At 41.5% G+C, this 27,991-nt stretch overlaps 1 protein-coding gene, 1 long non-coding RNA gene and 1 other non-coding gene across 4 annotated transcripts in view; all 3 read left to right on the forward strand.

Moving 5' to 3' along the window:
- Window positions 1-4,907: 4,907 nt before the first annotated feature.
- QRFPR (pyroglutamylated RFamide peptide receptor) overlaps window positions 4,908-27,991 on the forward strand; it is a 55,957-nt gene continuing 32,873 nt past the window's right edge. Inside the window, exon 1 of the mRNA XM_069592943.1 lies at window positions 4,908-5,678. Within this exon, the coding sequence (XP_069449044.1) occupies window positions 5,339-5,678 (340 nt within the window). The 5' untranslated portion in view covers window positions 4,908-5,338. The remainder of the gene's footprint in view (window positions 5,679-27,991) is intronic.
- On the forward strand, window positions 15,670-15,740 carry TRNAC-GCA (transfer RNA cysteine (anticodon GCA)). Its single transcript has one exon. It is a non-coding gene; the product is annotated as a tRNA-Cys (tRNA).
- On the forward strand, window positions 18,924-24,381 carry LOC138442084 (uncharacterized). Of its 2 annotated transcripts, none has more exons than XR_011257536.1 (2): window positions 18,924-19,002; window positions 24,129-24,381. It is a non-coding gene; the product is annotated as an uncharacterized lncRNA (long non-coding RNA). The 2 variants fall into 2 exon arrangements; XR_011257537.1 differs by lacking the exon at window positions 18,924-19,002 and adding an exon at window positions 19,262-19,353.

Consider the following 27,991-nt stretch of genomic DNA (forward strand, 5'->3'; position numbering starts at 1 on the left):
CCAGAGGGATGGTTTGCGGAGGGAGTTGGGAGGGGGGTTCAGGATGGGGAACACGTGTACACCTGTGGTGGATTCATGTTGATATATGGCAAAACCAATACAATGTTATAAAGTAATTAGCCTCCAATTAAAACTAATAAATTTATATTAAAAAAAGAAAGAAAAAAATACTGGTTAAATACACAAACCATAAAATTTACTATCTTAACCATTTGTAAGTGTGCAGTTTAGTAGTGTAGTATATCCACATCATTGTGCAACCAATCTCTAGAACTCTTTACAGTTTGCAAGACTGAGATGCTTGATATACCCCAACAACTCTCCATCTGCTCCAGCACTTAACACCTGGCAGCCACCATTCTACTTTCTATCTCAATGAATTTGACTACCCTAAGTACCTCAGATAAGTGGAACCATACAGCATTTGTCTTTTTGCGACTGGTTTATTTCACTTAGCATAATGTCCCAAGGTTAATTCATGTTGTAGCACATGTCAGGATTTCCTTCTCTTTTAAGGCTGAATAATATCCCATTATATATATATACACACACACATATATATGTGTGTGTGTGTGTATATATACACTCACATATAATACCATATTTTGTTTATATATTTATCCATTGATAGACACTTGGGTTGTTTCCACTTTTTTGCCTATTGTGACTAATGCTCTACATCTGTGTCTCTATTTTTGCTTTGCAAATAGATCATCTATACCATTTTTCTTAAGCCTTCCCTGGTGGCTCAGATGGTAAAGCATCCTACAATGCAGGAGACCCAGGTTCAACCCCTGGGGAGGGAAGATCTCCTGGAGAAGGAAATGGCAACCCACTCCAGTATTCTTGCCTGGAAAATCCCATGGGTGGTGGAACCTGGTAGGCTACACCCTATGCGGTTACAAAGAGTTGGACATGACTGAGCAACTTCACAAATACCATTTTTCTAGATTCCACCTATATGCATTAATACACTATATTTTTTCTTCTCTTCCTAACTGACTTCACTTTGTACGACTCTCTCTTTTCAAATGACATGATTGTCAATGTAGAAAATCTCAAGAGATCAACAACAAACCACCTAAAACTAACAAGTAAATTCAGCAGCATCATAGGTTTCAAGATCAACATATGAAATAATTGCATTTCCATGTACTAGTAATGAACACATGGAAGTGAAAATTAGAACTACAATACCATGCACAGATGCTTAAAAAATAGCTTAAGTGCAAATCTAACAAAATATTATGCAGGCCTTATATGCTGAAAACTGCAAAATGCTGATGAAAGAAATCAAAGAAGGCCTAAATATACAATGAGACCTACTCTGTTCACAGATTTATTCATAGCAGAGATCTCAATTCCTATCAAAATCCTAGGAAGACATTTTGTAGAGACACACAAATATATTATAATATTTATACAAATAGGCACAGGCCCTAGAATGTCTAAAATTCTTTTTTTAAAGAAGAAGAAAGTGGCAGAAATCACTCTACTTGGTTTCAAGACTTACATAGCTGCAGTATTCACAACTGTGAGGGATTAGAGGACAAAGAGACACTTCAGTCAGTGGAACAGAATAGAGAGCTCAAAATGTCAGATGTAAAACCACAGAACTCTTAGAAAAGGACACAGGAGAAAAGCCTAGGGACAGGGAATCTGGTGAAGAGTTCTCAGACTGGACGTCAAAAGTATAACTAATAAAATTAAAAAAGGATAAATGGGACCTGATCAAAACTGAAACCTTTGAGAAGGAAGGTATGTATGTACACATAGAGCCAATTCACTTCATTGTACAGCAGAAACTAACAGACCATTGTAAAGCAACTGTACTCCAATAAAAAATTTAAAAATGAAAACTTTGATCCATGAGAGACTCTGTAAAGGGGATAAACAACAGGGTATAAACAGAAGGAAAGATTACAAGCCACTTATTTGACAAAGAATTAGCATCTAGCACTCTAGTACTCTTGCTTAGAAAATTCCATGGATGGAGGAGCGTGGTGGGCTACAGTCCATGGGGTTGCAAAGAGTTGGACACAACTGAGTGACTTCACTTTACTTCCACTTTATACAAAGTGTACCTTCTAAACTCAACAGCAAATAGGCCAAACAGTTCAATTAGAAAATGGGTAAATATATTTTAAAAAACGTTTCACTGAAGAAGATACTGGGATGGCAAATAAACACATGAGAAGATATTCAATATCATTTGCTATTAGAAGAATGCAAATTAAGACTCACTGAGATATCACTGAACACTTATTAAAACAGCTAAAATAAAAGTAATGAGACAACACCAAGGATGTGGAGAAACGGAAATTCTAATATGTAGATGTTGGAAAGTTAAAATGTACAACTATTCCAAAAAGTAGTTTGACAATTTCTTGCTGTTGCGCAGTCACTTAGTTGTGTCCGACTTTGCAACCAGCATGGGAAGGCCTGGACTTTGCAGCACACCAGGCTTTCCTGTCCATCACCAACTCCAGGAGCTTGGTCAAACTCATGTCCATCAAGTCAGTGATGCCATCCAACCATCTTATCCTCTGTCATCCCCTTCTCTTCCTGCCTTCAATCTTTCCTAGCATCAAAGTTTTTTCCAATGAGTCAGTTCTTTGCATCAGGTGGCCCACGTATTGGAGCTTCAGCTTTAGCATCAGTCCTTCCAATGAGTATTCAGGACTGATTTCCTTTAGGATTGACTGGTTTGATCTCCTTGCTGTCCAAGGGAGTCTCAAGAGTCTTCTCCAGCACCACAGTTTGAAGGCATCAATTCCTTGGGCCTCAGCCTTTTTATTGCCCAGCTTTCACATCTGTACATGACTACTGGAAAAAACATAACTTTTACTAGAGGACCTTTGGCAAGGTAATGTCTCTGCTTTTTAATATGCTGTCTAGGTTGTTCATAATTTTTCTTCCAAGGAGCAAGCATCTTAATTTCACGGCTGCAGGCACTATTCACAGTGATAATGGAGCCCAAGAAAATAAAGTCAGCCACTGTTTCCACTGTTTCCCCATCTACTTACCGTGGAGTGATGGGACCGGATGCCACAATCTTAGTTTTCTGAATGTTGTTTAGTTTTAAGCCAAATTTTTCACTCTCCTTTTTCACTTTCATCAAGAGGCTCTTTAGTTCTTCATTTTTTTTCCATACAGGTGGTGTCATTTGCATATCTGAGGTTATTGATATTTCTCCCGTCAATCTTGATTCCAGCTTGTGATTCGTCCAGCCAGATATTTCATATGATGTATTCTGTATATAAGTTAAATAAGCAGGGTGACAATATACAGCCTTGATGTACTCCTTGGCAATTTCTTAAAAACCTAAATATTTAATTTCTTAAAAACCATAGACTGTACAAGCAAAGTGAAGAGAAGTGTTAGTCATTCAGTTGTGTATGACTCTTTGCAACCCCATGGACTGTAGCCCGCCAGGCTCCTCTGTCCATGGAATTCTCCAGGCCAAAATACTGGAGTGGGTTGCCATTCCCTCTTTCAGGCGATTTTCCTGACCCAGGGATCGAACCTGGGTCTCCTGCATTGCATGCAAATTCTTTACCATTTGAGCCCAGAATGAACAAGCAAACTTTTTGTCATTTCTCAAAGAAATGAACACATACACACAAAAATCTGTACCTGGCTCTTCATAGCAGCTGTATTTGTAATAGCCCCAAACTGGAAACAACCAAAATATCTTATTATGGGTGACTGGTTAAACTGTGATATATGCTCAGCAGTAAAAATGCAACTACCAATACACCTAACAACTTGGATGAATTTTAAGAGCATTATGCTGAGTGGGGAAAAAAATTGATATCAAAAGATCATATACTGTGTGATTGTTTATACAACCTGCCAAAATACAGAGCTGGAGAATAATTAGTGATCAGCAGGGGTTAGAGGTAGGGGGAGTACTGGGTGTGACTGTAAAGGGATAGCTTTATGGAAATCTTTGTGGTGAGAGAACAGTTTTCTATCTTGGTTTTGGTGGTGGTTACAGGCATCTACACTTGCTATAAAATGGCACAGACCTACACACACAATATATCACACACATATCAGATTCCTGGTTTTGTATTGTCCTATAGGAAGAAAAGTTATGAGCAACCTAGATAGCATATTCAAAAGCAGAGACTAAAGTCTGTCTAGTCAAGGCTATGGTTTTTCCAGTAGTCATGTATGGATGTGAGAGTTGGACGGCTGAGCACCGAAGAATTGATGCTTTTGAACTGTGGTGTTGGAGAAGACTCTTGAGAGTCCCTTGGACTGCAAGGAGATCCAACCAGTCCATTCTGAAGGAGATCAGCCCTGGGATTTCTTTGGAAAGAATGATGCTAAAGCTGAAACTCCAGTACTTTGGCCACCTCATGCGAAGAGTTGACTCATTGGAAAAGACTTTGATGCTGGGAGGGATTGGGGGCAGGAGGAGAAGGGGACGACAGAGGATGAGATGGCTGGATGGCATCACTGACTTGATGGACGCGAGTCTGAGTGAACTCCGGGAGCTGGTGACGGACAGGGAGGCCTGGCCTGCTGCAATTCATGGGGTCGCAGAGTCGGACACGACTGAGCGACTGAACTGAACTGAACTGATAGTTAAACAAGATGTAATCAATTGGAGAAACCAGGTGCAGGATACAGGAGACCTCTCTGTACTATCTGTGTGATTTCCTAGGAGCTTGTAATTATTTTTTAACACAGGAGAATAATTAAAAATAAATCTCATTTTGCCTTGGCTGGCTATAGCCCTATTATAAGAGGAGAAACCGTGAGACTGTGGAAAACCACAGTACTCACTTTTTCCCAGACGCAGGACCTGGGGCACCAGACAGGATCTGCGTGCCAGAGACTGGAGAGCAGGGAGGAGTTTCCCACTCCCGCCTGGAGGGTGCGGAGGCGGGGTCCCCGAGCTGAAGCTGGGAGTAAGCGGCGCGCAGCCGAGCTCCCGCCCTGCCCTCCGCCGCTCCGGAGCCGGTGCAGCGTCCTTACCGCGTGGCCGGGGAGTGAAAGGCGCGGGGACTGCCGCTCCGGCATTCCGGACGGCCACAGCGCCTGGCCTCAGAGAAGAGCAGAACTTTGAACTAGGAACATTTTTGGTCAATGGGATAATCTCCCTCGCTTTGGCTCTCGATTATGAGTTAAAGCCCTGCACTGTTTTCCCTCCCCCGAACCTCTCTAGCTGCTGGCGGGAGCCCTCCCGCGCGCCGGAGCGCAGAGCAGAGGCTGCCGAGGCCTCCAGGGGCGGCAGGCGGCCGCCGGGCCGGTCCTCCAGGAGCCCGCGCCCCGCTGCGCGGGAGTCCGTGCCCCGGAGGTGGATGGCGCTAGGGGCGCACGCAGCATGCAGTCGCTCAACATCACTCCGGAGCAGTTCTCCCGGCTGCTGCGGGACCACAACCTGACGCGGGAGCAGTTCATCTCGCTCTATGGGCTGAGGCCGCTCGTCTACACCCCAGAGCTGCCCGGGCGCGCCAAGCTGGCCTTCGTGCTCACCGGCGTGCTCATCTTCGCCCTGGCACTCTTTGGCAACGCGTTGGTGGTCTACGTGGTGACCCGCAGCAAGGCCATGCGCACTGCCACCAACATCTTCATCTGCTCCCTGGCGCTCAGCGACCTGCTCATCGCCTTCTTCTGCATCCCGGTCACTATGCTCCAGAACATCTCCGACAACTGGCTGGGGGGTGAGTTCTCTCCCTTTCCTTTTCCCCTAATCCCCAGCCTTCCAGGGAATTCCCCACCGCAACGCACACTCTGTGCTTTTGACTTTCTTACTTTTTTTCCCCCCTCTACCAAATGAATCCAGCGCCCTTTCTCGGAACTTTCTTACCTTCTCTCACTTGGAGATAAGTTTTGGCTGCTTTTGTTTCCGTTCCACCGTTTTTCTTCCTGTTGCTTAGAAACTCAAGTTAGGAAGCACTTAGGAGAGGCTCAGGGCAGTGGGGTGGGAAGTCACATCAGTTATTTCAGCTTCCTTTTCCATAGTTCTCTGGGTGAGAACGAGCCCCTGGAGAAGGGAATGGCAACCCACTTCAATATTCTTGCCTGGAGAATTCCATGGACAGAGGAGCCATGGGGTCTCAAAGAGTCGGACAGGACTGAGCAACAAACACACACTTTCCATAATTATCAGAACTTTTCCCTATTTTTTTTTAATAAAAGTGAGATACTTTCAAATAATAAAAGCCCCAACATCTCATTCCTCTAATCTCCAGCCTCACTCCCCAGTTTGCCTATACAGGTATTTGTAGTGCCAGTATATTTATGGACTTAAAACTTTAAAACAAACCTAATGCATTAGCAAGAAAAAAAAAAAATCTAGTCCTCTTAAAAAAAAAAAATAGACAGAGTCATACTTGGAGAAGGAATACAGAAAACACAGTCCCCCTGAAAGAGAAGAGATTAATTTCTCTTCCTTAGGAGAGCAGAAATGGAAGAGAACCATTTGGAACCATTGTTGAGAGTAGTATGTGGGGAAAAATAGACACCGAACTCCCCTCAAATGATCCAGTCTTTCCAAAGACACATAGCTAGAGCATGTGTTTTGTAATCCTAAATAGTAGTGGGTTGTATTTTCACCAATGCTTATGGAGTGCCCTGAGGAGGAAGCATTAGTTGTACCTGTATTTTCATGGGTGGCTGTACTCTTGTGACCACATCAAAATTCTAAAAAATGGTTGGAAATATAGGGAGAACAGGGAGAAGCTCTGCTGTTTCTCACCCATTCCTGAGCTAATCCCTTTTATTCTTATGGCGGGTGTTTATTTCATCCTACTATTACCAACTTGAGATCCTCAATTTAAGTCTCTGGTATTGTTTTTCATTAATTTGTACTGGATTTATTGTTAGTGGATCAGGATACTAAAATCTTTGTTTCCCATCTCATCTATGATGTATTTCTCCAAACGCATCCAACATTAGAGTACACAGCATTGGCTTAAAAGTGACACATAACGCAGTGTCATAAATTGATTTCTGGATTACTGACTTTCTTATGCACTCTGATTTAAATCATTATACTTGGGTATTTTAAAGTTGCCCATTGTAACTAACTCCAAAGCATTAATGGAAAAACTTTTAACTGTCACATATAAATATAGCTTTTTTTTTTTTTTTGAAAAAGGCGCAGGAGTTTTCATTTCTAAATGTTTGTGAAGACAGATTTGTGAAGCATGTTTGTATTGCTGGATGATGATAGCAGCATTTATAAAGTTGAATGTAATTAAGCAAAGTGGGTTCTTACACTGGGAATCAGAAGACTTGGATTACTACTTTGGCATTAATGCAGGTTAATGCAACATGTCTGGACCTCAGTTCAATTAAGTATTAGGGATTCTAGAAGCTTGAAAGTGGAATGGGGCAAATCTTTAGCCCCTATCATTGGAGAATGATGCCTAGGGAAGAGTACCTAATGGACCTTCCCTCCTGAGGATTTAGGTGGGCATTGCAGATTTTTTTGAACTTTCTGTTTTCCTAGTTCATGGTGAACATTTCACTTTAACTTCAAATGCTGAAAGAGTATACCACATTGCTTACATATATTTCAGAGTTAGTGTGAGGGTAAAGTGTATTATAAAAAGTGCTTTGAAAAAATTTACCATCCCATGAATATGTAAGGAATTAATTCTATGAAGAAGTGTTTAAAAATGATCTATGTTCATCTGGAACCAGATTTATAGAATAAATGTTCTTATAAATTGAATAAGCAACACCAAAATTTAAAAAAAAAAAAAAAAGCTTATAGGCCAACTGGACATAGTAGTACAAGGACGATTAACTTGTACTTCACAGGATAGGATAATAATGGCAAAACTCCCCTGATGAATTACAAAAAGAGAGTTAAAGGGAAGTAATCTAACAGTTGAAATCAGTTCACAGCTTTTTACTTTATAAAGCTATTGAGGATCTCCTTTGCTGGCAAAGCATTTTGCTATGAGAATACAAAAATAAATAAAGCCCACATATGGCTCTATGGGCCTCAGAGAATAGGAAATAACCTAAGCTGGACAAAAGGTAGGTATGGTAAGAGAGAATTTATTTAGCCCTGCAGCATGGAAAAGTCAGGAAGGCTTCATCAAGGCAAAAATCTTGAAGGGTAATTCAGACTATTTCCAGAAAAAAAAGAAGGATGGAATGCATTTTAGGAACAGGGCTTCAAAGTGCGGAGAAAAGAAAGGAAGTGATGTAGTCCAAGAATATTATTTAAGGAAGGCATTTCAGAGAATCCGGAAATACAGATTTTTATGCTGTTGGCATTAATTCAGATTTGAAAAATAAAATGTAGTTGGGTGAAAGCAAACCTCTCTGTGGGTTTGGCCACATATCACCTGATGTGAAGAGCCGACTCATTGGAAAAGATCCTGATGCTGGGCAAGGTTGAGAGCAGGAGGAGAAGGGGGTGATAGAGGATGAGATGGTTGGATGGCGTCATTGACTCAATGGACATGAGTTTGAACAAACTCCGGATGATAGTGAAGGACAGTGAAGCCTGGTATGATGAAGTCCACGGGATTGCAAAAAGTTGGACATGACCGAGGTACTGAGCAACAACAACATGGGCCTCCAGTTTGTGACTTCTCTACAAAGCCTCTCAGACATTTCTGAGAACAGAACGGTTGGGAATGACTTGTGTTTCTTCTTTTAGTCTACTCTCTCCCTTGCTAGGGACCAGGAGCAACTTCTGAGTTAAAGCCTATGCTTTGATAAGATCCTCAAGTGATTCACACACACATGAAAGTTTGAGAGATACTGCTTTAGGTAATGGTTCTCAGACCTGGCTGCACAGAGAATCTCCTGAGAGAGTGTGAAAGCTGAGCCGGGCCAGCCCCCGTCCAGACTGGTTGCATCTGATGCTCTGGAGTACTGTCTTAGAGCCACTGTGTGCGTCTCTACCCCCCCTCCCTGCTGCAGGACATGATGTTGTTGCCTTGACACTGGTCATGGCAGGAGTATTTGAATCATGGAAATTGTTAGCTATATATTTGTCCTTTAAAAAAACCCAGACACTTGTTTTCCGGCATACCCCTGAGCAGAGGGATTGAGTTTCCTTTTGCCCAGTGATGGCACATCCATGACAGTAAGACAAAGTGTAGCCATAAACAGTTAGTTTATTTATGAGATACAACTGATCCTCAGTATCTAGGTGTTGCCCAGCATTGTGGCAAGCTGATGTACAATCCTGTTTATATCCTGTGTCTTACCATCCTGATATCAACTGTCTTTGACCTGTCGATTGACTTGTTCCCAGGCTACTCCCCAGAACTGCTTCCCACATGCAATGAGGATTCTCTTCCCCCCAAAATAATAAATAACATTTGCTCCTAACTTTTCTCTGATCACTAATACAAGGATGGGGTTGTGTTATTACCATAGCAATTAACAGTAGGGCCTTGAAAGTTCTGTCTCTGATCTACTCTGATTTATTTGGTCAGACTCCAGCAGTGAGCTTGCCCACTGTGTTCTTGGGGCCAGGGAATTTACCTATCCTTATCTGTAGCCTACTATTCTTCATTTTGTCTCTTTCCACCTCCTCCTTTTATCTTTCTTTACAATATCTACATGTGCCTCCACATTCACTGACTGAGCCTGTTCAACTTTTTTTCCAGCTAAAATCAGTGTAATAAATCGGGCTTCTGAGTAATGCTCTGGGACACTTTGCTCTCTTCTCTAGCTTTCCCATAAACTTCCCTTTTCCTTCTGTCTTTGTTGCCTTTATGTCTCTGTCTCTTTCTTTATGCTTTCCCTTTGAATGATTCTCACTTACCCTTATTTTTTTGCGTACATATCCACTGAAGCCTAGTATGCAGTCTTTTTTTTCCTCTCCTCATTCATTTCTGCATTGAGGCTACAGCCAGGACTCTTCCTTACTTTCCTGATGATTCTGAAATTAATATCTAATCATTATCTTAGGCCATAGTTCCTCACTCAATTTGAAGGCAGTTACACATGAATATTCTTTGAGCCCCTTTTTTGGGGAGAGGGGCAAAAATACTGGAGTGGGTTGATATTCTCTTCACCAGGAGATCTTCACGACTCAGGGATTGAACCTGGGTCTCCCACATTGTAGGCAGATGCTTTACCATCTGAGCCACCAGGGAAGTCAAGTCATCTATTTCTGCTTTATTGACTATGCCAAAGCCTTTGACTGTGTAGATCACAATAAACTGTGGAAAATTCTGAAAGAGATGGGAATACCAGACCATCTGACCTACCTCTTGAGAAACCTATATGCAGGTCAGGAAGCAACAGTTAGAACTGGACATGGAACAACAGACTGGTTCCAAATAGGAAAAGGAGGACGTCAAGGCTGTATATTGTCATCCTGCTTATTTAACTTATATGCAGAGTACATTATGAGAAATGCTGGGCTGGAAGAAGCACAAGCTGGAATCAAGATTGCTGGGAGAAATATCAATAACTTCAGATATGCAGATGACACCACCCCTATGGCAGAAAGTGAAGAGGAACTAAAAAGCCTCTTGATGAAAGTGAAAGAGGAGAGTGAAAAAGTTGGCTTAAAGCTCAACATTCAGAAAACTAAGATCATGGCATCTGGTCCCATCACTTCATGGCAAATAGATGGGGAAACAGTGGAAACAGTGTCACACTTTATTTTTTAGGGCTCCAAATCACTACAGATGGTGATTGCAGGTATGAAATTAAAAGACGCTTACTCCTTGGAATGAAAGTTATGACCAATCTAGATAGCATATTAAAAAGCAGAGACATTCTTTTGCCAACAGAGGTCTGACTAGTCAAGGCTATGGTTTTTCCTGTGGTCATGTATGGATGTGAGAGTTGGACTGTGAAGAAAGCTGAGCACCAAAGAATTGATGCTTTTGAACTGTGGTGCTGGACAAAACTCTTGAGCGTCCCTTGGACTGCAAGCAGATCCAACCAGTCCATTCTAAAGGAGATCAGTCCTGGGTGTTCTTTGGAAGGACTGATGCTGAAGCTGAACCTCCAGTACTTTGGCCACCTCATGTGAAGAGTTGATTCATTGGAAAAGACTCTGATGCTGGGAGGGATTAGGGGCAGGAGGAGAAGGGGACGGTAGAGGATGAGATGGCTGGATGGCATTACCGACTCAATGGACGTGAGTTTGAGTGAACTCTGGGAGTTGGTGATGGACAGGAAAGCCTGCTATTCATGGGGTCGCAAAGAGTCAGACACGACTGAGCAACTGAACTGAATTGGACTAACACATGACTATCTTATCAGCCTCCGACATTCTCTCACCCTACTTTGTCCCTCTGCCCAGGGTCTAAGTTATTATTAATAGTACTATGAGTCATTCTTGTATTCAGCATTTCCTAGGTATCTGCTCTGTTTATTAGGATGTAGTAGGTGTTGAGAAAGTTGTGCCCTGGTGGAATAGCCAGGTTTCAGTTAGAGTGAGAACGGGAAGGAAGCATTCAAAGAAAAGATGGAAAATGCAGAGAATTTTGTTGATGTCAGGGTTCCAGAGTGCATAGTGGAGAAAGCACAGTGCAACTGTTGGGCAGCAGGGGCTTGAGTCAAGTTGGGATGAACCTGGATTGGGACCAAGAGCGAGGGATGGTCAAAGAGAATGGGCTTCACAGTGACTGAGGTACATGTGAACTTGAGGCCCAAGCGGTTATTTTATCTATTTCTTTGGCTTCACCATGCCTTAGTTGAGGCAGGCAAGATCTTTGGTCTTTATTGGAGGTAGAAAGTCAGTTCTAATTCTAGGCTTCTTTATGGCTCTCAACATTAATCAGGTGAGATGGGGAGTGTTTGGGGAGAGGGTGGAGTGGTCCCTTGTTGGCAGGGCTCTGTGCCCACTTTAATCCTGCTGTGCTTGTAGTCACAGCCAGGGGCAAGGATGGTCTAGTCACAGCCAGGGGCAAGGATGGTCTCCCTGGGTGTACAGAGAGCTCCGTGGCTCTCCCTGCAATCCTGCTTAGGGCAATGAAAAGAATTTTCTAATGGTTGTTAGAAAATTGAGTAAAAGCTCTTCTAAAAAAAGGAATTCCAAAAATATCCTAGGTGATGGCTGCATCAGTGAGGGAAGCGTATATCCTTGTCTACACTTGAGGACTTCCAGCTTGGGTGATAAAACGTAAAACATCAGAATTCCTCTTAGAGCAGTGGCTCTCAGTCTTGGAAAAACACACAAATCACTTGGGAAGTTTTGAAAACAATGCCTGATGCTTTTCCCCTAGAGATTCTTATTTAATTGATCCCTGAGTATCAGTGTGATCCCAGGGTATCCGATTCTCAAGTTTCCTGATGAAAAATATTGTAATTTATAACCAAGGTTGAGAACCACTGATGTAGGATAAATGCACCAACACTTGGACTGTTATAAAGGTTAAAAGAAAGAATGTATGTAAAGTGCTTAAATAGCATGATACCAGTCACATGTACCAGTGTAATATATTGTAGCTATTATATTTTTTTAAATAGTAGTTGGAGTCAGAATGCTCAGAAAATACAGAAGCAGGTTGCATAAAATTGAGTCCAACATGGAACTCTGAGGCAGTTCTTTTATTGTACACAGCCAATTTCATCTATACTGATGCCCTTAACTTTATTTGGAGTCTTTCCCAGTGGATTTGAAAAGAAGTAAAAAATGATTTAAAAAAAATGTTGGGATCTAAGCTATGCAAAGGTTAGAAGTTTTCTCTCATCTGGAGAATAGAACTCTAATACTAAACTAGCACATCCAAGCCATAGTAGCTGGTGGGGGTGGGTGACTTGTGACAGATGAGGTAAAGTTCTCAAGCTTCATCAGAACAACTCTCTTCTTTCTTTTTAATAGATAGGGTTTTGCATAAGATTTCATATGAAAAAGAACAGTTTTACTGAAAGGAGGACCGGAGGGAGGAAGGGAGAAAAAGAAAGAGCCCTCACTGAACACAGCATGACAAATTTAGGTGAATTTTTAGAGATTTTGAGCTGATGAATTGTGAAGTGGGTTATTAAAAAAAGTTGTGAAAATTTTATTTGATGATAAGATCTTAATTCTTTGGGCCAATTCAGAACAGAGAGATTAGATTGAACTTCTTCAGGTCTATATTATTGTTTTTTTTAATTGATTGATTAGTGGTTAGGAAATATCACTTGTGCTTATTATAATAATTTGTTCTAGAACAGCTCAGAAACTTCAGAGTCCCAAGGGAAATTTAAATATGGTGAAATTGATGTAAAATTAGCAGTATTATGGGCCTTTAAAAAATCTTTTCAGAGGGATGATGAAAGTTATTGATGAAGAATAGTCTCATTAAAGTATAAAAGAAATAAATCAAAGGGAGGCCCAACAGCAACAGCAGTTTGGAAATAAAAATTGTGCCATGGGGCTGGCTTCTGGGTGATCTTTCCTGGAATCAGTTATGCACACACTTTGAGAAGGAAAGATGCCAGGGGTCAGAAAATCACTAAATTTTCTCAGATGGTTAGATTGGCAGTAACAGCAATGGGATTTGTATAAAATATTATCTCTATTTAAGACAAAAACATTTTACAGTTAAAATAAGGAAAGGATTTAACAATCGGAAAGTTTGAAAAACCTTATTGTTCACATAGAATAAAAAGAATCTTAGAATCGAATCGCCAGTCTATGTCCGATGCAGGATACAGCATGCTTGGGGCTGGTGCACGGGGATGACCCAGAGAGATGTTATGGGGAGGGAGGTGGGAGGGGGGTTCATGTTTGGGAACGCATGTACACCCGTGGGGGATTCATGTCAATGTATGGCAAAACCAATACAGTATTGTAAAGTAAAATAAAGTAAAACTAAAAATTTAAAATAAAAAGAATCTTCTTGTAGTTTGCTTTTCTGAAACATAGCTCAGCATGTTCTTTGACAAGTGGTTGGTTTATTAGGATTCTTGTTTGCAAGTAGCTATGGTTTTTCCAGTGGTCATGTATGGATGTGAGAGTTGGACTGTGAAGAAACTTCTGAGCACGGAAATATTGATGCTTTTGAACTGTGGTGTAGGAGAACACTCTTGAGAGTCCCTTGGATTGCAAGGAGATCCAACCAGTCCATTCTGAAGGAGATCAGCCCTGGGTGTTCTTTGGAAGGAATGATTCTAAAGCTGAAGCTCCAATACTTTGGCCACCTCATGTGAAGAGTTCACTCACTGGAAAAGACTCTGATGCTGGGAGGGATTGGGGGCAGGAGGAGAAGGGGACGACAGAGGATGAGATGGCTGGATGGCATCACTGACTCGATGGGTGTGAGTCTGAGTGAACTCCGGGAGTTGGTGATGGACAGGGAGGCCTGGCGTGCTGCGATTCATGGGGTCGCAAAGAGTCGGACACGACTGAAGCGACTTAGCAGCAGCAACAGCACACTGTAGTGTGGGCGTCCCAGGTGGCACAGTGGTAAGGAGTCTACCTGCCAGTGCAGGAGGCGCAAGAGACACGGTTTCAATCCCTGGGACAGGAAGATCACCTGGAGAAGGAAGTGGCAACCCTCTCCAGTACTCTTGCCTGGAAAATTCCACAGACAGAGGAACCTGGCGGGCTACAGTCCATAGGGTCGCAAAGAGTCAGACATGACTGAGTGACTGAGCGCCACACCACACAGACATTATGGTGTATACAGAAGTCAAAATAGAGCGTACACTTGAATTTTATATAATGATATAAGCCAGTGTCTTCAATACATTCTTTAAAATGTTCGGTGCATTTGTGTGTGGAATGGTTTTATAATCAATAAGGATGATAGAATTAAAACACTGTAGGTACCATGTTACTAATATCTCAGATACATATGATAATGTATATATACAAAACAACTACAAATAATCTGGCCCATTGATATTTTTGTTATTAAAATCTTGAAGATATTCACTTCCACGTGCAGACTATTATAAAAATTCAAACTAATCATTTGTATTCAGAAAATAAAAGAGTGCTTGATTTCTTTTGTCTCAGAAGCAATTATATTTAATATATCCCTAGAGGAGAATTAAGTGGTAAAAAATGTGTTGGGGCTGGTACAGATTTTTGTAATTCCTTGAGAGGCTCCTGTCTCTTTCCAGGCCACTCCAGGCTACAGGCCCAATGTTGCCATGCCCATGTCAGTGCCAAGCTGTCCCACTGAATCATGCCCTCTCTTATAATGCAGAGTCTTAAGATCCCTCAACTCCTCTGTGCCACCCTCCCCATCCCACCCCAACTGTACCTCCCTTGATTATGAATCTGTGCTGCCGGTACCTTGTGAACATCCCTGCTGCCCAGCTGATGGCATGAAAAGGCCCATCAGGCACCTCAACTTGACAGGAACATGACCAGAGTCTTGGTTGTGGTGAAGCATTGACATCAGTTTCATGACTGCTGTCCTTTACTCTCTCTTGCTGGCATGTGAGATTTGCTGGGATCTGGGCAATTCTGGGGCTTCCCAGGTAACACTAGTGGTAAAGAACCCACCTGCCAATGCAGGAGATATTAGAGATGCAGGTTTAATCCCTGGGTCGGGAAAATCCCCTGAAGGAGGGCATGGCAACCCACTCCAGTATTCTCGCCTAGAGCATCCCATGGACAGAGAAGCGTGGCAGGCTACAGTCCCTAGGGTCGCAGAGTCGGACACGAGTGAAGCAACTTAACACGGGCATTTCTGGATGCTAGAATCTCATCGGCTCTGTAGAGAAGAGAGAATATTACTGAAATGAATACCAAACTCTTAATATAGAGCTTTGGCTTCCCTGGTGGCTCAGCGGTAAAGCGTCTGCCTGCAATGCAGGAGACCCGGGTTCGATTCCTGGGTTGGGAAGATCCCTTGGAGAAGGAAATGGCAATCCACTCCAGCACTCTTGCCTGGAAAATCTCATGGATGAAGGAGCCTGATAGGCTACAGTTCATGGGGTCGCAAAGAGTCGGACACGACTGAGTGACTTCACTTCACTTGATGTGCAAGTCTATTATTGTCCCCATTTTACATGGGAGAAAATGAAGGGTCAAAGAGATGGTGCTATGTATCATTTATCTGTTCTGCATAACTACTCACACTGGTGGATTAACAAACTCTCTGTTTATTTGCTCATGATTCAGTGGGTTGGTATTTTTAGCCTGGCTCGCTGGGCAATTTTTTGCTAGTCTCACCTGGGCTTTTCAGGTAGCACTAGTGGTAAATAATCCTCCTGCCAATGCAGGAAATGCAAGAGATGGGTTTGATCCCTGGGTGAGGAAGATCCCCTGGAGTAGGAAATGGCAACCCACTCCATTATTCTGGCCTGGGAAATCCCATGGACAGAGGAGCCTGGTGGGCTACAGTCCATGGGGTCATAGTGTCAGATATGACTGAGAGACTGAGCACACACCTGGGGTCACTCATAAGACTCCAGTCCTCTAGTAGCCTAATGGAGGCTCACTGTTTAGATGGCCTCAGTAGAGACAGGTCATCTCTGGCCATGCAGTTGCCTTATCCAGTAGGATAACTCAGAACTCCTTGTGCAGAAGCATCATGTTTTAGGAGAGTGAGAGCAAAAGCTTGAAGACTCCTTGAGACCAGGACTGGAAGTTGTGCAGATGTCACTTCTATGACAAAGCAAGTCACAGCACCGCCTAGATTCAAAGAATGGAGAAATAGAGATCTCTCGACTTGATGAGGAAAGTGGCATAGTCACATTGCTAAGGGTGGGTGCAGGGAGTTGCAGAGAGTCATGGAAGAAATCTGTAGCTTTTTATTTTTGTTTTTTTACAATTAGTCATCATCACATTAAATAAATTGCCCAAACTCATATAGGTAGGAATTGATGGTTCCAGGATCTGAAGGTATCTGCTTCAGTGTTGAGGTTTTAACATAGTGGCTGTACTGGAAGAGGCAGTTTCTACAATGCGTTATTCTTCATCATCTGCTTGTGCACATTTGCCTATGGTATTGGCCTACACAGTTTGACCCCCTAGACATCAGATACTGTTTTGGGACCTGGAGGACACATTTCCTGAAATGAAACAATTGCCATCATCTTTTATTTAACTTATATGCAGAGTAAATCATGAGAAACGCTGGACTGGAAGAAACACAAGCTGGAATCAAAATTGCAGGGAGAAATATCAATAACTTCAGATATGCAGATGACACCACCCTTATGGCAGAAAGTGAAGAGGAACTCAAAAGCCTCTTGATGAAAGTGAAAGAGGAGAGTGAAAAAAAGTTGGCTTAAAGCTCAACATTCAGAAAACAAAGGTCATGGCATCCGGTCCCATCACTTCATGGGAAATAGATGGGGAAGCAGTGTCAGACTTTATTTTTGGGGGCTCCAAAATCACTGCAGATGGTGACTGCAGCCATGAAATTAAAAGACGCTTACTCCTTGGAAGAAAAGTGTGACCAACCTAGATAGCATATTCAAAAGCAGAGACATTACTTTGCCAACTAAGGTCCGTCTAGTCAAGGCTATGATTTTTCCAGTAGTCATGTATGGATGTGAGAGTTGGACTGTGAAGAAGGCTGAGTGCCGAAGAGTTGATGCTTTTGAACTGCGGTGTTGGAGAAGACTTGAGAGTCACTTGGACTGCAAGGAGATCCAACCAGTCCATTCTGAAGGAGATCAGCCCTGGGATTTCTTTGGAAGGAATGATGCTAACGCTGAAACTCCAGTACTTTGGCCACCTCATGTGAAGAGCTGACCCATTGGAAAAGACTCTGATGCTGGGAGGGATTGGGGGCAGGAGGAGAAGGGGACGACAGAGGATGAGATGGCTGGATGGCATCACTGACTTGATGGACATGAGTCTGAGTGAACTCTGGGAGTTGGTGATAGACAGGGAGGCCTGGTGTGCTGCAATTCATGGGGTCGCAAAGAGTCGGACACAACTGAGTGAGTGACTGAACTGAACTGAGCTTTCCTCAGAAACCTTGATGAGAAGTTGTTGTTCAGTTGCTCAGTCATGTCCCACTCTTTGCGACCCCATGGATTGCAGTATACCAGGCTTCCCTGTCCCTTACCATCTCCTGGAGCTTGCTCAAACTCATGTTCATGAAAACTCATGCTTAAACTCCTGCAAAATGACGCTCAGTAGCTCTTCCCACCAGTCCACTAATAATTGGACTACTAATACACACACAGAGTCCATACTAATTGAGATACAGAAGGAATTGTCAGGTTAATCTACAGATGAAACCCCATGCTTGACTTTTTAAAACTTTCCTGTAATATCCACAGATAATAAAGGACTTCTTTTTATGAAGAGGAATTTTATTGAATCAAACTGTAGTGTTAGTATCAATATGAAACTGATCCAAGCAGGGATTGTCTTAAGTGGACTCTGAGAAAGAAATAGTAGTAAATTCATTTTAAGGGAACAGTTTTACTTTCTTTGCAAGAACAGTGATGGAGGCTTAGAAATTAGCACTGATCTAGTGCTAAGCAAAGTAAGTGAGACTTAATGAAATAAAATAACACTTTGAGTAAGATGTAGATCCTGTTGAAAATTTCAAATTACCTATAAATAGAATCATTAAGTTTAAAATGTAGATCTTCACACTGTGTCTGCAGGATGCTAAAAGAGCTGGTAAATTCAGCCAGCACATTATTCAAATTAGATTTTCAGTGTTGGAGAAATAACATATCTAAACTTTATGACTTTGAAGACACAATTTATTTGAGTATATATATATGTATATAGATATAAGCCCTGGTGGCTTAGACGGTAAAGCGTCTGCCTGCAATGAGGGAGACCCGGGTTCGATCCCTGGGTCAGGAAGATCTCCTGGAGAAGGAAATGGCAACCCACTCCAGTACTCTGGCCTGGAAAATTCCATGGACAGAGGAGCCTTGTAGGCTACAGTCCATGGGGTCGCAAAGAGTCGGACATGACTGAGCAACTTCACTTCTTCTGTATGAGATGTGTATATATATATATATATATATATATATATATGCTTCCAAGTGGCGCTAGTGGTCAAGAACCCAGCTGCCAATGCAAGAGACATAAGAGACACAGGTTTGATACCTGCATCAGGAAGATCCCCTGGAGGAGGGCATGGCAAACCCACTCTGCCTAAAGAATCCCATGGACAGAGGAGCCAGGTATGGGCTACAGTCCATAGGGTCACAAGAGTCAGACATGACTGAAGCGACTTAGCAAGCAAGCATACATACGTGTGTGTGTGTGTGTGTGTGTGTGTGTGTGTGTGTGTGTATTTGGTGTCTTTCACTAGAATGGGCTCCCCTGGTGGTTCAGACAGTGAGGAATCCACCTACAATACAGGAGACCTGGATTCAATCCCTGGATCCAGAAGATCCCCTGGAGAAAGGCATGACAACCCACTCCAGTATTCTTTCCTAGAGAATTCTGTGCACAGTGGAACCTGGCAGGCTACAGTCCATGGGGTCACAAAGAATCAGACACTACTGAGCGACTAATGCTTTCACTAGAATGTAAGTTACATAAGGTCAAAATTTTCATCTGTCTTGTTTATCCAGCACTTAGTTTGTTGCCCAGCAATAAAAGGTTCTTGATATCATGTAAGAGGTTATCAATAAATATTTTTAATGAATTTATATAATCTTATCTATCATTGCACTGATGTTTGAGGCTTTTAAGGAATAAGTTGTATTTATGTTTGTGATGTGCAGAAGAATGAGATTGCATTGACTTTTGGTTTTTCGGTCACAATGAGCAAAGATTCAGTTTACCTCAAATTAATTGGAGTTTTGGTGAGGCTGTTTTTCAGCAATAAAGGAAAAGGGCTTCTGTGTTGAATTTAAGGATGGTGACAGGTAGATCTCATGGAAACTGAAGTTGGACCCAAAGAGGCAGCTGTATGGAACACCCCATGAGAAGTCATGAATCTCCAGAGCTTAGCCGCAAATGTGACTTTGCTTCCCTTCAGCAATTGAAAGGCCTGCTGTTTAAATCTGATTACTTTTTACTACCACAGTGTTTAATCTTTGGTTTATTAAGTCTTTCTACTGTCTCATATCTTCTGCCTTCTGCTTTACTCTTGGTAGCCTGAATAAATCCTAGTGTTCTAGGTAGCCCAGGCTAGGTACCGCATCACATTCTAAGAAACATAGTCCAGTAACCAACACTCACGCAAAATAATTTAAAATTTTACTTGTATACTTCAAAATATTTTAAGGTTTTAGCTCACTTTTCACAAGGTTATTTCTTAAAACCCCTTTCTTCTCTTCCACTCAGGTGTTTTCTGTCACAATTTGTCATGTCCCACAAGCCTCTTCTCAACCTGCAAGTCTCAGGTGTCTTTTCAGGCCGTCTGTACTTCAGACACAATGTTGCCATGTTGTATTAATGCAAAACCCTCCCCCTGACTCTTGCCCTCCTCCTTGGTAATCCTGGACCTCTAGACTCCTCAACTCCTTTGTGCTACACTCCCCATCCTTCCTCAAGAGAAGCTCCCTTGATTACGTTCCAGTTGAGTGTATTCCAGTTATCTTGAGTATGTTCCACCTATACTGTGGACATTCTTGCTCTTTAGGTCCTTTCCTTTCTCCAGCCTGGCCAGTCTTTTCTCTTCTCTTCTTTCTTCGCTGTGCTCTTATTCCTGTTCTTTTTTTTTCTTCTCTCTCTCCACCTCTTCCTTTTCCTCTGTCCCTTTCCTTCTCCCATTTCCTCTCTCTACCCTTTAAATCTCAGTCTTATTCACGCAAGTACCCCATCCTAATATCTACCCTCCCCCCACCCATTTATTAACACAATCTGGTTAATAAAATGGCCTCTAGAGGGAAATATCTAGCAAATATTTTCCTTAGTTAAGGAGTGAAGTGTTGAAGAGAGAACAAAGCTAGGAAAACTCATCCTATTCTATTTATTCATCTTTAGGTTTTCTATTTCTTCAGACTCCTGTGGTCTCCACTCTTGCTTATGTCTTTTCTGTGTATCTTCTGTCTTCATTTGACACTGTATCTTTATTTAATTTACTACGTCTTAGCCCAAAGAGAAGCTTTGATTTGGAGCACAATATGCTTTGACATTGGGCCCAATATCCAGTCAGCAAAGGGCTGTGGGAGAAGGGGCAAGGTCATGAGACCCACACAGGGCATCTCCTTCGGCAGACTTGGAGAGAAAGGGTAGTGCCGTGCTGTGGCAAGATTAACACCTGAAGCAGGATGTAGTTTGGGCTCCTTCCTTGGGAAATTCCTGGAGGCTGCAGAGTACACTAGGCTTGTGTGGACTTCAAAGAGGTTAATTGACTAATTTCTTTCCTTTAAATTTGTCTATGAAATTCTCAAGTCTTTGGAAGAACTGTTCTCTGTGATGATTTGCAGAGTTATTTCAATAATTATGATGGGAATTTCATGGGATAAGTATAAACCTTGGTGAGTTATCTAAATTGGATTTGCTTTTTATCCTTGACAGACTTCTCTTTAAATAGTCTTTATTGTAGTAGACATTCCAGAGAAAGATTTTCTCTTTAGTTAAAGCATCTCTATATATGTTCCCCATTTTTTCTCTCCTTGGAAAAAGGTATATAGTAAAAACAAAACAAAACAAAAAATCTTTAATCAAGGAAAGGAACTGGGGGAAAACTACACCTGCATTTTTCTATTATTGTCAAAAACTCTCGACTTATAGATGTTACTGACACATGGGAGGCTGACTCTATGAAACTGGGATTTGATTATCTTCCATTAAAAACTTGAAGAAAATCTAACAGGAAAAAAAAAATTTAAGTTAGAGGAATATGAGCCAAAATAGTATAGTGAGCTGTTTGGGTTCCATGTGACTTTTACGTATCTTTTCAAGATGTTTCAGTTCTATGTAGTAGCAATGTAGAGAACTGACAACAACTGAAGTTTCTGATGTCAATGAAACATGGCCGCTTCATTGATAACTGGAAGATATCTTATTCTGGGAAGAATAGTACTGGTTCCTTTTAATTTGAAATTCTGTGGAGGGAGGAAGGGCTGCTCTTTGGCTGAAACAGTTCCTCCAGCACAAGTCATTAGGTCAAGTGGTCATAGGACCTGCTTGTGGCCCAGTTACCTTGGTAACACAAATATTTGAAATGGAAAGTAATGCTGCCTAGGATCAAAAGGGAACTTCTTCAATAAACTGTGTACTTTTCATGAATGCTTCATACACAATGATCCCATAGTCTTACAAAAACTGTTGCATTAGAAACGCTAGTATTTCAGGTCAGTATGCCAATGCGAGGCTTTTGTAGTTGTAATTTTGTTTCTCAAACTGGCCACTTTTAAAATGTAGACATTAAACATAGATGTCTGCAAAAAATAATAAAATAAAAATTATGTGCTTTTCTTGTTATTTGGGCTTAAATAATGCTTTCCTTGCTTGTTGGGCTTAAAGCTCAACATTCAGAAAACTAAGATCATGGCATCTGGTCCCATCACTTCATGGCAAATAAATGGGGAAACAGTGGAAACAGTGATAGACTTTGTTTTGGGGGGCTCCAAAACCACTGCAGATGTTGACTGCAGCCATGAAATTAAGACTGTTACCCCTTGGAAGAAAAGTTATGACCAACCTTGACAGCATACTAAAAAGCAGAGACATTACTTTGCCAACAAAGGTCCGTCTAGTCAAGGCTATGCTTTGTCCAGTGGTCATATATGGATATGAGAGTTGGACCATAAGGAAAGCTGAGCGCTGAAGGACTGATGCTTTTGAACTGTGGTGTTGGAGGACTCTTGAGAGTCCCTTGGACTGCAAGGAGATCCAGCCAGTCCATCCTAAAGGAAATCAGTCCTGAATATTCATTGGAAGGACTCATGGTGAAGCTGAAGCTCCAATACTTTGGCCACCTGATGTGAAGACCTGACTCATTTGAAAAGACCCTGATGCTGGGAAAGATTGAGGGCAGGAGAAGGGGATGACAGAGGATGAGATGGTTGGATGGCATCACCAACTCAGTGAACATGAGTTTGGGTAAACTCCAGGAGTTGGTGATGGACAGGGAGGCCTGGTGTGCTGCAATCCATGGGGTCACAAAGAGTAGGACATGACTGAGTGACTGAACTGAACTGAACTTTCTATTTAGAGTCTAGGCAATAGACCTGTAGCATTGTATCACCTGAAATCTTCTGAGAAATGCAGTCTAGATTCTGTTCCAGACCTAATGAATCAGAATGTGCATTTTGACAAGATCCAAATTCACAAGGAAGTTTGAGACCCATAGGTTTCAAATACACTATTGATCTCTAATGCACCATTCCTCCGTTTTACTTTGGGACAGATTATTTTCCCTGATGGTAATAGGCCACCACTAAGCATTTTTCATTAGCAAACAGACAGGCTAAATATTTCTCTTTGATTGTCTATTATACCACAGAAGCAGTTACTATAGTAACCAGGACTTATGCTATTACAGCTCATTTTTCCAAGTCATCATTATACCAAGGTTGTGTGGAATTTAATACACAGTCAATTTTATTTGTCTCTCTGATTTGTTGATGGCCAAAATCCACCTGAAGCAAATTAAATGGGGGAAAATTTCCTCAAAGTAAATAAGCTTTTATGAAACTGTTCACTCTAGTTTCCAGCAATTATAATTTTCCTTAGTAAATCTCTAGGTTATTGAGTGCTTTTTCGCCTTTCTGTAGCCTAAACCTGCATTTGCAGAGTAAAATCTGTGGAATGTCATTGTCAAAGTACATTATTTGAATAGATTTTTATATAATTTTTCCTTGGTTCATTTATTCATTCACTTACTGATTCACCTAATATTTTTTGAATCCCTAGTTTATGCTAGTCATTATACTGAACTCAAATACAAGGGTGAACCGTATACAATTTATGTTGTGTAAGATTTTGAGGAAAGAGCAATTTTCCTGAAAAATGTGAGTAGTCTGTATTCTTGAAGTTTAGCATGCAAAGAGGAAGTGGTGAGAGATGAAGCTGGAGAGGAAAAGAAAATCATGAAGAGCCTTCTAGTGCTATACGAAGGAGTTTGAACTTTATTCTGAAGCAGAGACATCTCTTCTGGAGCAGTGACATCTCTTCTGGAGCAGTGAATTTCAAACTCGAAGTTGAAACCTGTTAATTAGTCATTTGTGCATCAGGATTAGCAATTTTTGAAAAAAGCTGAAATAGAATAGAGAATTTCAAAGAGCATTTACATAGTAAAATTTCGGTTGTTTGTGTATGTATAAGTATAATCATATATGTATACACACATGTAGTAAGAAATTTCACGTCTGTGTGACTAACGTAAAGATATTTCCTATTGTAGGTCATGGTCAAAACTGCTACTGTAAAGGAGATCAAGTTAGAGCAAGTACAGTTTCCCACAAGCAAACCAAACCCATCAGCACTCAGCAGCGTCATGGTTATGTTCCATCGCTACACGTGGCAATACTCTGTCAGCCAACTCTCAGAATTGAAGTATTAAACTGGAGGAATTGATGATGCAATTTCTATGAAACACAGTTAATTTTTAAAAATTGATTGATTTGGGTTGCTAATAAAGTAGAAGTTTGCATTCATCTTGGAATGTGTGAGTGTGGAATTGTTGTTCAGTTGCTCAGTCGTGCCCAACTCTTGGCAACCCCATGGACTGCAGCACACCAGGCTTCCCTGTCCTTCACCATCTCCTGGAGCTTGCTCAAACTCATGTCCATCGAGTCACTGATGCCATGCAACCATCTCATCCTCTGTTGTCCCCTTCTCCTCTGGCCTTCAATCTTTCCCAGCATCAGGGTCTTTTTCCAATGACTCAGTTCTTCGCATCAGGTGGCCAAAATATTGGAGCTTCAGCTTCACCATCAGTTCTTCCAATGAATATTCAGGACTGATTTCCTTTAGGATTGGCTGGTTTTATCTCCTTGCGGTCCAAGGAGATAAAGACTCTCAAGAATCTCCTCCAACAGCATAGTTCAAAAGTGTCAATTCTTCGGTGCTCAGCCTCCTTTATGGTCCAACTCTCACATCCATACATGACTACTGGAAAAAACAGAGCTTAGACTATACAGACCTTTGTTGGCAAAGTGATGTCTCTGCTTTTTAGTACACTGTCTAGGTTTGTCCTAGCTTTTCTTCTAAAGAGCAAACAAGTGTGGAATAGACCGTGACAAAGGCAAAGAGATGAGATGAGATTGAGATGAGATTATGCCAAAAGATACAAGTGGTGGCTGCATGGAAAAATGGCTATCTTACATGGTTTTTGGCCTCAGGCCACCTAGCTCTCTGACTATTTTTATTACTGCAGTAAAATCAGAGCTGTTCCTAGAAAAACAAAAATACGGTGTGTGTGTACATGTGTGTTTGTGTGTGCTCAGTCGCTCAGTTTTGTCCATCTGTTTGTGACCCCATGGACTGCAGCCTGCCAGGCTCCTCTGTCCATGGAATTTACCAGGCAAGATTACTGTAGTGGGTTGCCATGCCCTCCTCCAGGGGATCATCTTGACCCAGGGATCAAACCTGTGTCTCCTGCACTGGCAGGCGTGTTCTTACCACTAGCATCACCTAGGAAGCCCAGAAGGCATTAAACAGGGGCAAAGAAAAGAGAGAGCAGAGGCGAGCAGAGATAGACTTTCATGATGTCGCAGACCTGCAGAAGTCAATAAGAGCAGGGTAGGGAAAGAGTTGAAAGACAAGCATGTTAGCCAGGGTTCTGCTGGGAAACGGAACCAATAGTACATGTGTGTATGTATGATCTATTGTGAAGAATTGACACACAGTTATGCAGGCTGAGAAGTCCAACAGTCTGTTGTCTGTAAGTCAGAGACCAAGAAAGCCTGTGGTGCTGGTAGTTTAAAAGCCAGAGGGCCACAGAAGCAACATTGCAGATTTCAGTCTGAATCTGAAGGCCTGAGAACCAGGGGTCTTGAGGACAGAAGAGCAGTTTCTCAGCTCAAGCAGTCAGGCAGAAAAAAAATTCATCCTTCCTCCAGCCTTTTGTCTATTTAGGCCCTCAAAAGACAGATATGCCCAACCACACTGGAAAGGGCCATTTGCTTTACTCAGTTCATCAATTCAAATAATAATCACCTCTGGAAACACCCTCAAGTAATGTTTAACACACCCAGACACACCCAAAAGTAATGTTTAACCAGACATCTGGGCACCCCATGGTCATTCAAGTTGACACATAAAGTATCACAGAGTATTGGCTAGACTTCCATGTGCTATACAGCAGGTCCTTGTGAGGTGATAGATGTTAACTGTATTGATTGCGGTAATCATTTTGTAATATATACTTGTTTCAAGTCATGTTTTACACCTTAAACTAATGCAAGGTTATATGTCAATTTTATCTCAGTGAAACTGGGGGAAAAAAGAAAAATTATAAGTCCACTTCCCATTTTCTTTTCTTTCTATTTTGAACATTGCTTAGTGTCTAAGCCCACACCAGTGCTACAGTGTTTATTGAAAAGACTTTTTAGGATATCTAAATATTGTATTTGGAAAGCCCCTCATTTCTTTGACCTTCTCTTTCAGAGCTGATTTAGCTGTGTAAGAACCTTTATTTTTCCATAAGCATTTAAAAATAAGTTTGTGCGTACTAAGTTGCTTCAGTTGTGTCCAACTCTTTGCGACCCTGTGGATCATAGCTCACCAGGCTCCTCTGTCCATAGGATTCTCCAGGCAAGAATACTGGAGTGGGTTGCTGTGCCCTCCTCCAAGGGATCTTCCTGACCCAGAGATCAAACCTGTATCTCTTATGTCTTCTGCCTTAGTAGGCAGATTCTTTACCACTAGTGCTACCTGGGAAGCCCCGCAAAAAATGTTTGTTCCCCTGGAATTTTGATTGGTATTGTATTCAATTTATGTGTCATTTTGGAGATAATTGGCATTTTTATGATAAGTCACTGTGCAATATTAAGTCGTGTTAATTCTATGTGATAAAACAGAATAGTGGTCCTTCAAAGATGTCTATGTCCTAATCCTTACAGACTGTGATTATGTTACTTTACTTGGCAAAAGGGATTTTGCTGATGTGCCCAAGTTGAGGATCCAGAGCTGGGGAGATCATCCTGTATTATCTGGCTGGACTTTCTTAATCACAAGGGTATGTATAGTCAGGAGTGTCAGAAGCAGAGGAGATGGGGCAACTGTGTCACAGGCCAGAATAATGCAGAACTTTGAGTCAAGGAATGTAGGCAATCTCTAGACACTGGAAAAGGTGAGGAAACAAATTCTTTTCTAGAGCCTTCAGAAGGAATGCAACCCTGCAGACCCATTTAAACACCTGACTTCCAGAACTGTAAGGTATAAATGTGTGTTCTTTTAAACCACTAAGATTGTGGTAATTTGTTGTACCAGCAGTAGAGAACTAATAATATCACCCTTTGCATATAGGATAATTCTATTTATTTAGGTATTATTGATTGTTATTCCTTCCAAGCAGAAACCTGGTATGTTAGGTATTGGATGGACATGGGAGAGGGATGTTTAGGATCCTTCTCAGCTCTAGGATTGGATTTCATTAATTTAGGTCACTATTTTAAATTTCATTCTCCTTGTCCATGATGAGTTATAAAATGGGCATACAACCCATTTTGGCCACGGGGGGCTGGGGGGTAGTCTAAGATTTTCCTCACTTTCATAAAGAGTTTGAGAAAAGTATATATTTTCCTTTCCTCTCTTAGCTTTTGAATATTGTTTGAGTTGCAGTGCTTGGAGACAGTGTAGTCATCTTATTTGCACAAAGGTAGCATGCTAAGAACAAAAGCAGAGCCATGCTAAGGAGGATGAAGTAATCCAAAGGAGAGAATGCCAGTCCATGGTGAGATCATTCAGCTGTAGAATTTACTGCCCCATTATTGCTCTACCTTTGGAATTGCTTTCATGTGAAGTAGTACATCTCCCTTATTGTTTCAGCCAGTTGAGATGAATTTTCTTTTATTTGCAGTCCAAAACATCCTAATTAACATACAGAACAAACAAACAATGCATGCAGAAATATAAAGAAAATAAAATTTATGTATTTCAAATCCAGAGGTAATTATAACGAGAATTTTAGTGTGTTACACTTTAGTTTTCCCCTGAATATACTTTTAGCAAAACAGAAACTCCAGTGTTTGAGTGTATGTGTGTGTATGTGTATGTCTAAATGTATATATCACTTGCTTACTGCTTGATTTCAGTTAGTTT

The sequence above is a fragment of the Ovis canadensis genome, chromosome 6, assembly GCF_042477335.2.
Source record: "Ovis canadensis isolate MfBH-ARS-UI-01 breed Bighorn chromosome 6, ARS-UI_OviCan_v2, whole genome shotgun sequence".
Taxonomy (NCBI): Eukaryota; Metazoa; Chordata; class Mammalia; order Artiodactyla; family Bovidae; genus Ovis; species Ovis canadensis.